The sequence below is a fragment of the Falco cherrug genome, chromosome 9 (genome assembly GCF_023634085.1).
Source record: "Falco cherrug isolate bFalChe1 chromosome 9, bFalChe1.pri, whole genome shotgun sequence".
NCBI lineage: Eukaryota > Metazoa > Chordata > Aves > Falconiformes > Falconidae > Falco > Falco cherrug.
Window position 1 is genome coordinate 14009137 of NC_073705.1, and position 13242 is coordinate 14022378.

Sequence of the window (13242 nt, forward strand, 5' to 3'; positions counted from 1 at the left end):
ACTCGATCCACCAATAAAATTAATAATCTTTTTATTTATTATTATTATTTTTAAAAAAAACAGGAGTTTTTGGAGCATTCAAAAGCCAAATCCTGCTCTGTTGCTACAGCTTCTGGAAGGCAAATGCTCTTCAAAAAGCTTCTCTCCTTTTAGCTCCTGATGATTCGATGGGGACCTTTGATGCAACATTTGGATTAGCTGCACACAACTGCACTGAGGGGGACCACAAAAGGGGGAGCCTGGCTGATTGCATAACTTTAAGAAAATAATAAGAGGAAAAGAAAGAATTAGGAAAAGAGAGAGAGAGTGAAAAAGAGAGAAAGAAAGAAAGAAAGCAATTAAAAAAAAATATCTGAGACTCAAGTTTCAAGACTCTTTATGTGCTGCAGAGGAGCATAAGGTTTACCAGCAAAGTGCAACGGGGAGTCTGAGAGGAGAAATAGCTTTCTCTTTTGCCAAGAAAAAAAAATAGGAATGTGTGCTTTGGACTGGACTGGGAAAGAAAGCTGGGGAGATTGCAAAAAGGAGGGTGCAGGATTTTTGTCACATTGATCCATTCATCTCGATTGTCTTCTTTAAAAAATAAATAAGAGGGGGGAAAGTGATAGGAGGAAAGAGGAAGAGAGGAAAAGAAGGGGGGAAAAAGAAAACAGCAAAAGTGTTTGAACCTCTGGAGCTATCTGTTCCTTCAAGCTGATTGATTAGTCATGATCCCTGCAGTTTTAATGGGAATCATTCAATTGGGAAGGTGGAGCACCCTAGAGTAGATTAGCATATTCTTGTTTACTCATCTTCTGAGGGGCTTTTTCTCTTTTCTTTCATTTTGTGGAGAAGAAGGGAGGGGGGGAGGTTGGGGGGAAGGAGGGGGTTGTGGCTTATGTTATAAAGGAGGCCAAAAAAATAAATAGATTAGAGCATCATTTGGGGGGAGGGAAATCAGTGGGTCTGAGTCTTGGAGAAAGCTGGGGGGGTTGTTTTGTTTTTTTGTTTTGGTGTGTGTGTGTGTGTGTGAGAGTGTGTGTGTGGTTTTTTTAAAAAGAAAAAAAAAATAAAGGGAAGAAAATCCAGCAGAGAAAAGAAGAGGGAGAGGAATTCCAGCTGTGGAGGAATAGAGGAGAAGAAGACAGATAGAGGAGGAAGAACAGAAAAATACATTGCCACCAAGAAGGAGTTTTGATTTATTTTATTTTTATTTGTTTTAAGGGGGAAAAAAAATCTATAAGCAGGAAAAAGAAAGAAAGAAAAAGAAAAAAAGAAAAGAAAAAGCAACTGAGAAGGGTTATAAAAAGAGCAAATACCAAGAAGGGTGAACAAGAGAAGAAAGTCAAGGCAAGGAGGAGCCCAAAGCTGGCAGATCGGGAGGATTTGCAGGGGAGAAGGGGGGGGAAGATTGGAAATGCAGCTCTGGAGTTTGCTGCTGCCTCTTGCGCTTCTCTGTACAGCCCTAGCCAGTGGACCCGAATGTGGGATGGACGAGCGCTCCCGCAGGGCGAGGAGGGACACCAGGCACAGCCGCCAGCTCCGCTACACGGCCCCGGGCACCTGTGCCACCAGGTTAGCCCGAGGAAGGCGCTCCACTGCTGGGCTGGAGCCTGGGCATGTCCCCCGCAGGAGGCAACAGCGGGAGGTAAAGGACGAAGAGGAGTCCCTTACCCCGAGCAGGGCGCTCTATTTCAGTGGACAAGGTGATCAGCTGCGGCTGAAGGCAGATATTGAGCTGCCCCGAGATGCCTTCACTTTGCAAGTGTGGCTGAAAGCTGAAGGAGGACAGAGATCTCCGGCTGTCATTGCAGGTAGGTAGTTGGTCGTGCCTGTGGCTGCAGCATCCCTTTTACGTTTCGGGAGCCAGCAGAGCAGCCAGCTGTAGGCGTGCGTGTGTATAGTTTACGTGTGTGTACATTTAAATCTGCGTGTGTGCCTTGCAACGTACATCTGTGTGCGAGTGCATGTGTAAACACGCTTGGGTGCGTTTATCGTATATATATTTGGTGAAATACCGGAGCTCAGCAAACTGTCTGAAAGTAGATGCTCGCAGAAAAAGTTATGTAAACTTTTGCATAGGGAAATGGCAGTATCCTGGGTAGTTTCTTTATTTCTGTGTGTACAGATCAAGATGCAGATAGGAGAGAGAGCTCTTATGGTGGGTTTTCACCTAATTTTCAGGTTGGGAAAGTGTAAACAGAGCATTTGAAAGTAGCTTGATGTATGTATGAAAAGAAATGTATGTGTCTGGTGTGTGGCTGCAAAAAAACACATATCTAAGATCCTTATAAGATTTCCTTAGTTTTATTAGCTTTTTAGTGTACTTCACTGTTACCTTTTTAGATGCAACGTTAGCATGTGGTTTCCAAAAAGCTATAAAGGAACTTTTGGCTATTGTGAAACCTCAAATGAATCAAATGAGTTTATAAAGTTCCCAACCCCTCGACACTCAGCTAGGGCTGGGACTAGCACTGCAGCTAGAGGATGTGTTGAGTATTTTTGTCTCCACTTAGAAATGGCAAGTGTAACACAAATGATTGTAAGGTCAAATAGCCCTATAAAATCATTTAGTACTCAAAGCAGCTACCAGTCTAAGCTGTCTGAGCTGAACAATAATGAGGAATATTGCACTTTTCTTATTTAAATTTTATGAGCCCATCGTGAATTTGGGTTCTTTCCCCCTGCATTCGCTCCCTCTCCCCCTCCCTCCCACCACCTCCCACCCTCCTCCCCCCTTAGTGATAAAGTGCAGTGAAGTTGTCGTGAAATCGGATACTTTTCGGAGGGTTACAAACCCTTATAAATGTCGCCACATCCATCTTTGCTCTGAAGGAAGTCATAGAAAATGGAAATGTCCTTTAAAAAAACCAGAAAACAAGCCAGAAAGACAAGGGGGGTGGGGGTGTGTGTGCGCTGGGGGGGGGGGGGGGGGGGGGGGAGGAGGACATGTTTTACAGTTCTTTTGGCAAGGAGATTCCCTGAAAGTACAAAGTTTCCATGTCCTAGGAGATGCCTTAAAGAGACAGGGAGGATTCCCCCTTTCCCTTTAACTGGAGTCCCTTCCTACCAGGAGGCAGCGGGTGCTGGTGCCGGTGGCACCGTGGCTGCCCAGTGCCAGCCCAGCTTGCCCCTGCCCTGCCACCCTCCCTGCGACGCTGGGCTCCATTGCTGCCCCAGCCCTGACCTGCACTACTCTGGGCTCGCCAGAAAGTTGCTTTGTCCTAAGGAAAAGAAAAACTAAGATGAACTCAGCAGTGCTTTTCCTTAACTTCCCCCAATCCCAGTTGCTCTGCTCGTTTGCAAGGAGGGGGACGCGGTGTGTGCCTGATGCCGGGGTGGGCAGGAGGTGCTGGGCATGGGCTGGTCCCTTCTGCCCTCGGGAGGGCAGGCAGATGAGCAATTTCATAGGTGAAGTGGATTATTACTTGCATTATTTCCTCTGACTTTCTCATGCTCCGCTCTCCTGGTTCCCAGTCTTCACTGAAACCCCGGGGCACAAAGTGTTTCCCTTTCAAGTTAGGAAAAGCGGCATTTGGGTTTACACAGATCTAATCAGTGTGTTTTCTAATGTGTTTAATCCAACACCTAAGCCCCCATGTCCGCCTTTGGTGCAAGTATCTCTAATTCATACAATAGGGAACCTAGACAAAAACACACAAAGATCATTTGTAGTAAAATACTTTAATTGGATGGGGGAGGTTGAGTTGTTGCCTGTATAAAACACTTGACCCATTTTATGCATGGAAATAACATTCCACTGTGAAAAATGAAAAGAAATGCCCCAGTTTTACACCACAGAGCTTGCAGCTCAGCTCAGGAGGACTTTGTGATTTTTATTTTATTTTTAAGCTCCCCCTACCCCCCTCGCATGCACTCTTGAAGAGAAGCCAGGTTTGGCTCTGTGTGTAAACACCTGGAAGAGGTCCAAGAGGAACTCACTTGGAGTATCCTCCACACACCACAGCCTCCCAGACCTGCAGCGAGCTTAGGGAGAGATTATGCTTCCCTCAATGAGGAAATCAAGGGTTCTGGCTGCCAAAACTCTTGGCTTTCTCATTTTCACTGTTTTGGGATGTGACAGACTCAGGAGCCTGGTTCTGCTGTTGAAGTTGCCTCTGTAGGACCCCACTGAAACCAAGAGCCCTTCTGGGTGTTTGGAGGGGGGGTGGGGGGGGGGGTGGGGGGCAGGGACTGGGTGAAATTTGCTGACAGTGCCAAAAGTAAGTTTCTCCCCAACTTCTACCTCAGTTGCAAAGTGGGAAACTGTGTGATTGCACAGATCTGAAGAAGAGGGCAGAACTGACTGGAAGACATCTCTTGTTTGGGGGTCCTCCTTCTATCTTCTTCTACTTTCTACACCCTACCCTCTGACTGTGTTGACTGCTCCCCTTCCATCCCTCCTTCCTGGCATATAAGTAGTCACTACAAGTCATACAGCAGCCATATGTGTGCCTATAGGGGAAGCCTGTTGTTTTTGATAAAAATCTTATGTGGGACCCAAGTTGTTATCAGCTTCTGTGCCTGAGCCCTGCTATAACGGAGCTCTTCTGCTAATCCAGGCTACAGGAGTTTCTGTCTGGAGCCAACTCTCCTTACGTCACCCTCTGCTGCAGTATTCAATTTGTTTTCATAAATGGCTAATTTTACAGTGCTGTTAAGTGGGTTCGTCATTGTGCCGGGCCATGCCCTGTCTCTGATGATAGGCAGTCCTTGGTGCCAGGCTCTGCCAATTTTCACGCTGGCTGGCAGTGATGTTATTGCTGCCCTGTTTGACTTCTCTGATATCTGTTCTGGCATTTGTCAGGGAAGGCTGTTGGGAAACTAGAAGTCTGACCCATTGATCTGTGTTACGCAAAAGCTCGGAAGCCTTTTCGGAGCTGGGCTGTGCTTCCTTTGTGCGGCTCCTGCGGTGCAGCTCTCCAGCGGAGGCAGCTAGCAGCTCCTGCATACTTGCCTCCCTCCCTGGGCCACATAGTTCTTGGACAAACACTCCTTGGATGTGCATACCTACCACACAGCACAGTACATCCCTCTTATAAACACACACATGTGCACATGGTATTAATCATGCAAGTTTGCGCACTTTCCCCTGTACAGCCTTTGAATGCACATCTAGTTGTGAAGGAAGGAGTTAAGGTCCAGACTGTACTGAAGTTAGGTAATGCACATGCCATGCAAAATCAGAGGCTTCAAAGCACAGTTGACCTTGCTTCTGTTGTAATCAAAGATATTTCAGTCCTCCTGTGGAAATGCAACTCCATCCTAAGAAACAGGATCCTCCTGAGTCCCTGTCAGTGTGTTTTCTGGTATATGGCTCAGCAATGGGATAGCTCATGCTTTCATGGGAATGTGATGTTGACTCTTTGCTGGCTGGGAGCTGAGAGGAGCAGGATGAATGATTGGCAGTGGGAGCCAGAGTAAGAAGGCGTGCCTGCTCTGAAGAGTGAAAGTTATTTGTGTTTTGTTTTGGTGTGGGTTTTTTTTTCTTCCCCCTTCCCAGTTTCATTCTCCTCTGTCTCTCTATTCCTCTGCCTGCCAACAGAGAGCATGATCCCAACTTAATAAAGCTTCATATGTAAGGGAGTGCCTGTGTTTTCCCAGCTTCAGTCCTTGATGAACATAAAACTGCAGTAGAATCCAAAGGGAAAGAAATGCCAAAATCAGCAGAGTGAAGCTCACTTAAAGCCACAGCTCTTGCATGTGAGAGACTGAGAAACATCTGTGTTGTGACCCAATAATTGGGCAATTATAAAGATATGTAATTGACACTGCATACGTCTGTTCCCTTCACAGGGTTTAAGAATATATGTTTACTTTTGGGGGTTAATTTGGTTCCCTTCTGAACTTTTGGAGCCTGATATTGATTTAATGCACTTCAGGTAGAATCGGTGAGGTAGGTCCTGTCCCTGGAGCTGATCCTTATAGCTGATGTGTTGGGAACTTGAGGATGTTTTCAATAGAGAGTTTACTCTGAGTTTCATTGGCATTAAAGTGATATGTAGATAGATAATGACACATTCTCTCATCTTCAACAGCCTGTTGTCTTTTAATTTCACTAATTTTCTTGTTTTGTTCTGTAATGAAGGATTAGAATTAAGGACTATAGAGTAAGTCAAATGTAAAGCTTGTAGTTCTGTCATTTAATTAGCACTGGCATGTGCCAGGTCCCAGGGTGATGGGCATGAAGGGCAGAGTGGAATAACAGCTGGACCACAATGACAGGAGCTTGAACACCTGCCCAGATGCTCCTTCAGGGTGAGAAGCCTCCAATACACCACTGCTGAAGCCTACAGGTAGGATGTACTGTGTGGTTTTGGCTTCCCTGTAGATGGGTTCAAATGATTAGCCACTTTGTGACTACGGATCTGGATAAGGAAGAGTCAGAAACTGGAAAAGAAAAAGATTGGGTTTTTTTCCCCGTAAGATGTGCAAATTTAATGACTCTTGTTTCATTGACCAGCTACACACTAGAGTCAGGACAGCAAAATCAGAAGAAAGTTTTCTGTTTGGTGTTTACGTTTTTTTCTTTTCCTTTAAGCACTTACAAGTAGGCTGCTCTAATTAATAAAATGGTAATAAAAGGGAGAGGGAAATTTGACTCTCTGTGTGTGAAGGTTGTAAATTTAGATTCCAAAATGATGCATGGCTGTCTCCTGTAGGCACGGAGATGTGTCCCAGGCTTGCCCCAGCTCTCCGAGCTCCATTTCGGCCTGATTTATTTCAAGCCAGCCTGTTTCAGTTAGAATAACTCACATGAGGCACAGAGCAAGCTGAGGGGATGGTGTTTGGAGAGAGAGGGGGAGCAGAGCTCTCCTCAGGGGTTCATGGAGACGTCTAGAGAAGCACAGAGCAGAGCAGTGGCGGGCAGGTCTCAGTGGTGGGGTGAAAAGAAGCCCTTGGAAAGCCTTCACACCCTGAGACATCGCAGAAAGACAGACCTGATTGGTGATTCAGATGCCTGAATGTTATTGCATCAGGTTGAAGCTGCTCTCTGGGTCTCCGTGTCACCCTCCCATGCAGAGCCAGGGGAGTGCTGCAGACGGCCGAGGGGACACCAAGGCCACAGCCACACCAAATGGAGGTGCAGGTGCCCAGCATCACCCTAGCTACATGTGACATAGTGAGAGATGCGCTTAAATCCCAAATCCCAGAGGTCTCACTGAGCACTGAAGCAGCTGGGAGGGGGGATGCTGGCTCCCCAGGGACCCTAACTCAGACCCTCCCACGAAGGAAGCTGCCACTCACCTTTCTCATGAAGATCAGGCCAGGTCTCCATTTCCAAAGCGGGCCCAGGAGTTTGCTGATGCTGCTCCACGAGCTTCACATGTTCATCAGCCTTCGCCAAGGAGAGGAGAGATCTTTGGCCGGGTGCACTGAACAGCAAAGAGCCCAAGGGTGGCAGGTACGTGCCAGGGGCTGGACCCTTGGAGTGCTGCAGGGGCATCCAGCTGCTGGGGCAGGGATTTTTGGTGGAGAAATGCCTTCTTCGGAGTCCAAGTCTGGCTCTGTCAGGACATAGGTGCCAAGCTCCTCAGGTCTGGCACAAGAAAGGTGCAGTCATGACACCTGCTTGAGCAGCTTTAACACAAAAATACTGCAGGATCGATGGGTTTTAGGTGCTGTCAAGACCATGGGATTAACCAAGTGCTTTCACCTTGGATTTTCATTGCTCATGCTGGCCTGAGCTAGAAAAAAAGATCCAAAATATAGTGTCTTTTTTCAAAAAGATATATTGAAAAAACAAAAATAAACTGGGGTCAGATGAAATGTTCCTATATAATAGTTTTGCTTCCAATTTTAGCCGTTGTTTTTTCATCTCTTCTTTTCTTTTCTCTGATAGAAATTATAGGAGCAGGAGCAGAGAAAGGACCACCTGGGTTGCCAAATTCAGTCCCCTGCAGTGTCAGGGATATAACAGCAGATAATTAGTCCAAACATTCAGAGAATATCCACTCTGTAGGCTCTGATATAGCACAGGCCACAGAAAATTTCCCAGTGCTCTACTATAAACCAAAGATCTTTAGCTAAGACCAAGAGTCACCGCTATAATGTAAGACAGGAAAAGAGAAGGACAGATTGACAACATCTTAAGTACCTGAGATCCAAAGCATTTTTTTAGAAAACTGTTAAGTATGAGAAAGAAAAACATTTGCTGGTAAAAGATATGAGCTTTCTTATTTTCAGAAAGTTAAAAAAGAATCAGGTGTTTTGAGAGTTATGAAACTTCTATTGAAATTTGAAGTTAGAATATTTGCCAGAACTGATCCTTTCCCACAGATAGTCTGTTTTGATTAATTTCCCTTTTTCCTGAGAAAAATATTTTATCAAACATATCCCACCCTTCTCTGGTCTTGGTCTGTGTGGCAGTTCCTACATCCCATCATAGTAAGAATGAACATGTTCACTTTATTACATTTTTACTTCTTCAAATCTTGTATTCCAGGTTATCCTGAAAAGGCATCAGAAAAGCCTTGGTTGATCAAAAGTCTCCGCATTTTTCTCTCAGCTATAACAGTTAGTCTAATATCATCTCTTTCTTCATTTAAGCTCCTCTCTCAGTGCTACCAAATTTTTAATTTAATATAGACCTTAAAGGATCAGTTTATGTTATTCTATTTTAAATATGCAAGATAAGTTGGGCTTTTCTATTTCCTAGGTTCTGGGTGTTTGCTTCATGCACTGTTCTGGACACAGAACAATTGACTGTGCTTTCCTTTTTGTTTGTTTATTTTCCCAAAAATGAGACTTTTAGAAATTACAGGGTACTTTTCTTCCGACCTTACGCTTACACTGTCTTGTGGGCATTTCCCTACCTTGGGGTAGCTGACACCTGAATATGATTCTTAGTTTTATTTCAGGTTTCTGCGGAGAAGAAATGCTTGATTGTTCTTCTCCTGATTTTTGCTTGTCCCTACATTTCTCTCCATTTTTCTCTGGTGTGAGAAGCATGCACATATGCACACAATTTCCAAAGCACCTTTGATTTTTTCCCAGATCAATAGAGCATTTAAACTCCAATGATCAAGGAAAAGCAGCTTGTTTATTTCCCCACATATTCTGACACAAGTGGCAGATCTTGTAAACTGCTTTGATTTGATGTTAGTGCCTGTTATAAAGTTTACTCTCTCCAAAGCCATCCATGAAGTTAAAGTACTCTTACTCTAAATGTAAGCAGAGCAGAACTCCAAAAGGTGAGTTAAAAGGAGAACAAGAGTAAATATCTTGTTCCGGAATTTTGCTTTCTGCTGTCCTTGTTCATGGTGATCAGAACAATTTGCTTAGTTGGGGATTGTTCAATATCCATAAGGCTGCCGGCATCAGGTGAGGGTGCAGTATATATCACAGTTAAAACTGAATAAATACAAATACAAGTCAGATTATCCCTTGGTGAGAATGGGGCTGGATTCATGAAGTTAGATTTACACAAGCATCATGGATTTGATCCTAAACATGTTCAGGATCATAGGAAAAATACCATTGATTTTGGCTGACCCTGGCTTAGGGTCTGATTTCAGAAAGTCTTCTGCATCCCTCCTCTACAGCCTGGACCCTTCCATAGTACTTTTTTTTTGCTGCCCCTTCTTGCTTTGGATACAAGAGGGGGGAAAAAAACCCCAACAAAACCCAACAAAACAAAATGAAGGCCTTACGTCAGAGAAATTGGCCAAGGGAAGGGGACGTTTATTTTAGTTGTTTTTGGTATACTCCAAATCCCATTCTGGCCTCCATCTCTTTCAACCTTTCTCTTCTTTTTGGTTTTTTTTTTCCCAGTGTTAAAAAGAGCACTTATTCAAAACACACTGTCCAGTTTTCTGTTTTGCTGGGTGATGTAAGTGTGTAACTTTCCCATCCAATCTCTCCACCCTCTCTTATCACCATCATAGGCTCAGTTCTTTCTCTATTATCTGGTGTCCTTGATTCCCCTGTCTTTCCCTTCTTCCTGCTCTGCACAGTTGCTGGTTTCCTCCTCCCTAGCACACGCGTGCCGTGGGTGACCCTACACACTCTGTAGTTTTCATTTTCTTCTGCCGCAGGAGGGTGGCATCCCTTCCTTGCAGCCCAAGGGTGGGCACCAGGTTGGTCGCTTCAGCCAGCTCATGTTGGAAGAGCTGTGGGAACAGAGGGTAAGCAGGCCATGTGTTTGTGTGCTTAGTCAGGCATATGCTCATGCACATTTTCCGGGAATTATTGATATTGTTCTGTTTAATATCCATCCTAGCAGTACACAGACAAGGAGCGAGCAGTTCTCACAAAAGAGGGAGTGAGGGTGAAGTAAAACTGAGAAGCATCTGGGATTGGCCTGGTGAAGTAGCATCTGAGACACATGATACCAGCTCATGAAAACAAAAGAACTGCTGTGTTAGAGAAGAAAACACTCTGTTCTTTGCTGATCAGCTCCTGGGGTCTGGTAGGCTTTCCTTGAGTCTTCCCTTCGAGTGATACTTGAGGCTCCTTTATGTCTTCTCCTTTCTCCCCTTGTTGTGTTTTTCCTCCTTTTCCTTATCTAATTTATTGCCTCTTTATTTGCTTTAAATCACTTTCCCATATGGATTTCTCTCTTCTGACCCATCTTCCCCTCGCTCATCTGATTCCCAGGAGTCCTCTGTTGTCATGGAATTGGGAGAAGAGCAGCCCTGTTCCTGACACCGAGCATCAGCTGCAGGCTCCTTTCCTCCTTCATTTTCTTTCTCGTTTAGTCTCTGCTCTTAGTGTTGGAAGCATATTCACACAGATCATCCATTGGATTGAGGAAACAGATCTTATCACCGTTATTTTGTTTGTTTTATTTAAGACAGGGAAAAAAAAAGGAAAGGAAAGGCCTTCAATGTTACGAGTGTTACTGAGTTTTGAATGTAGGGTTTTTTATCCTGTACTGATGTATTCTAGTACTGTTAGTTTCCTTTACCATTGCAGTAAGACTGATTTTGTGGTCCCAATAACTGCCTCAAAGCATTCTGCTGATGGTGGTGATGAGATTCTTAGGCATGACAGAACATTACCCTTACAATCAGGGAAACTGAGGAAAGGAGGGATGCTCTGATTTGTCCAAGATGTGGTAGGGTGGTGGTGACAGAGCTAGAAACAGAACCCAGCTTGGCCTTTTCTCAAACTTTTTTTTTTTTTTTTAAAGGGGCAATGACAGTTATTCCTTAGCCTAGGTTGTTCTCCATGTGAAGCCAACACACCCTAATTCCTGCAGGATGATCCTTGTAGCTGCTGAGGGTTCTTTGTTTGCTGTGCTGAGCTGATGGTGGTGACAAAATTGTTTTACCTGGTACTGCATTGTTGAAACCACTGGCAACACGGGGAGTGGGTGAGGAAGGCGGTTGGTGTTTGTGACATGAGGTCTTTGGAGATGGCAGAAAATCAGATTTTCTGGAATTACTATGTCTGAACAGACATGCTGGTGATGTTTGAATCAGCATGAATTACTGTATTTCTCAAATGGAACAGTTTATGCAGCCCATAATGGGAGAGAAAAGCAAACATCACCGAGACCCTTAGTTCAGAGTACTCTAAATTGGAATGCTTTGATATTTTTGATACTTCTACACATTGATTAATATATTGACTTGCTGAAACAGCTTGTGAAATGTGTAAGTTGCTCTTCCTAGGAAATGCTGCAAATCTGTCTCTGGATATCTTGGGTTATTAATTAAGGGTGAGAGCAACCTGTTTATCCCCTAGTTAAACATGGACCGGGTGAGAAGTTGCTGAAGGGGCTTTGCACACAGTGTGTTAGTGCCACAGACTGTTTTGGGGAGGGATCATAATCTAGTGCACACCCTCATGGCTAAACAACCAGTGTTTCTCTCGGGAGTGTCAACAGGGAGGCTGTACATCATGCAGTCCATGCGTTTTTTTTCTGAATTCAGTAGCATCTGTGCCTGTAAAGTCTGAGGTGCTGAGCTTGCATTACTACTGTCTTACATTGCATCTGTCTTGTGGATAAACAGAGCAGCCTCTCTGAGGTCAAAACAGCACCTTTCACCAGTGATAATTTAATGGGAATTATTTTCAGCATAAACTAGACAAGCATTGGAAGCCTCCTGTGCTGTAGCTCATGAATGGAGATGTTCAGGGAGAAAAGGAGTACTGGGAGAAAAAGCAAATGTTAACTAAATGCATTACGCACATGATTTTGAAACATGTACTTGGCAGAGGGAAGGGTGAGAAGTACAAGCCAGATTCTGCTGTTGAGCACACCAATGTAAACCTAGAGTAACTCCGTTGGAGAGGAAATCAGGGGGACTGCTCCAGACCGATGAACGTGTAGAATCTGGGGCAGAGACAGCGCATGCAATGGGGAAAATGAACAAGCTGAGAAGTGAATGTCATGGAGAACAACCTCCAACCACCGTCACCGCTGTTGATAGTTTAATTTGGGTGTGTAATGGTTATGGTGATGCAGTGGGAAACATTTGTACAGTGTGGGGTTGTTTATACTTTTTGGAGCATTTTCTGCATATACCTATCGTAATCCCTGTGGACTGTGAAATTAGGCGATACACCAGTTTTACAGTGTTTGTGTTTCCAGCAACAAACACTTCTGAACTCTACTCTCCAGTCTTGTGGCCCTAAACTCCTTCACCTCCTCCCATACGGTCCCATCTCCAGCAATAATATCCCCTCCTCTGTTTATAAACAAACACCCTCAGAGGAAGTTCACAGGAAGCAATGTTACTTAATGAAAATCAACGATATGCTCAGGTCCATGCTGTGGGCTGGAGCCAGCAGGGTTGCTGGATGTTTCCTACTCTGCATCTGCTTGTAAGAGTTTCTTTGATGAGATGTTTGCCTGTCTAACTATGTGTCTTTCTCTTCCCTTCGTCATGGAAAATATGAAAAAAGAGGGAGTAAAATTATAAAATCAGCATGGACAGTATTTGGGAACCCAAGCAGGGAGGCTAGCATCAATGAACTTGTAGAATTTCTTCTTAATATATCCACTGATTTTGTCTATTTATGTTTTTTTAAACACTGAAATCTAGATTCTGGCTCCTGGCAAAACTCTTGCTCTTGAGTTGCACAAAGGCTGTAAAAGGACTAAAACAGCCCAAAGGATAATTGTCCTACTGTAGTCTGAGCAGAAGGCTGATATATCTGGTGTTGCACATCTCTCTCACAGAACTACCAGCTTAAGGAGGTAGGAGTGAGCTAGACTCAAGTAAGTAGATAACACAGGACTACACCATGACATAGTCACCATGAGCTTGGAGCAAGGGACAGATCTCCATGTGCTGTCAGCTGGAAAATGCA

The 13242-nt window shown here is 44.4% G+C and overlaps 1 protein-coding gene across 1 annotated transcript in view; it reads left to right on the forward strand.

The window, feature by feature from the left end:
* The first annotated feature begins 946 nt into the window (after positions 1–946).
* Positions 947–13242, forward strand: part of PAPPA (pappalysin 1) — a 184496-nt gene continuing 172200 nt past the window's right edge. The window contains 1 exon segment of the mRNA XM_055720189.1: positions 947–1793. Coding sequence (XP_055576164.1) covers positions 1397–1793 — 397 coding nt within the window. The 5' untranslated portion in view covers positions 947–1396.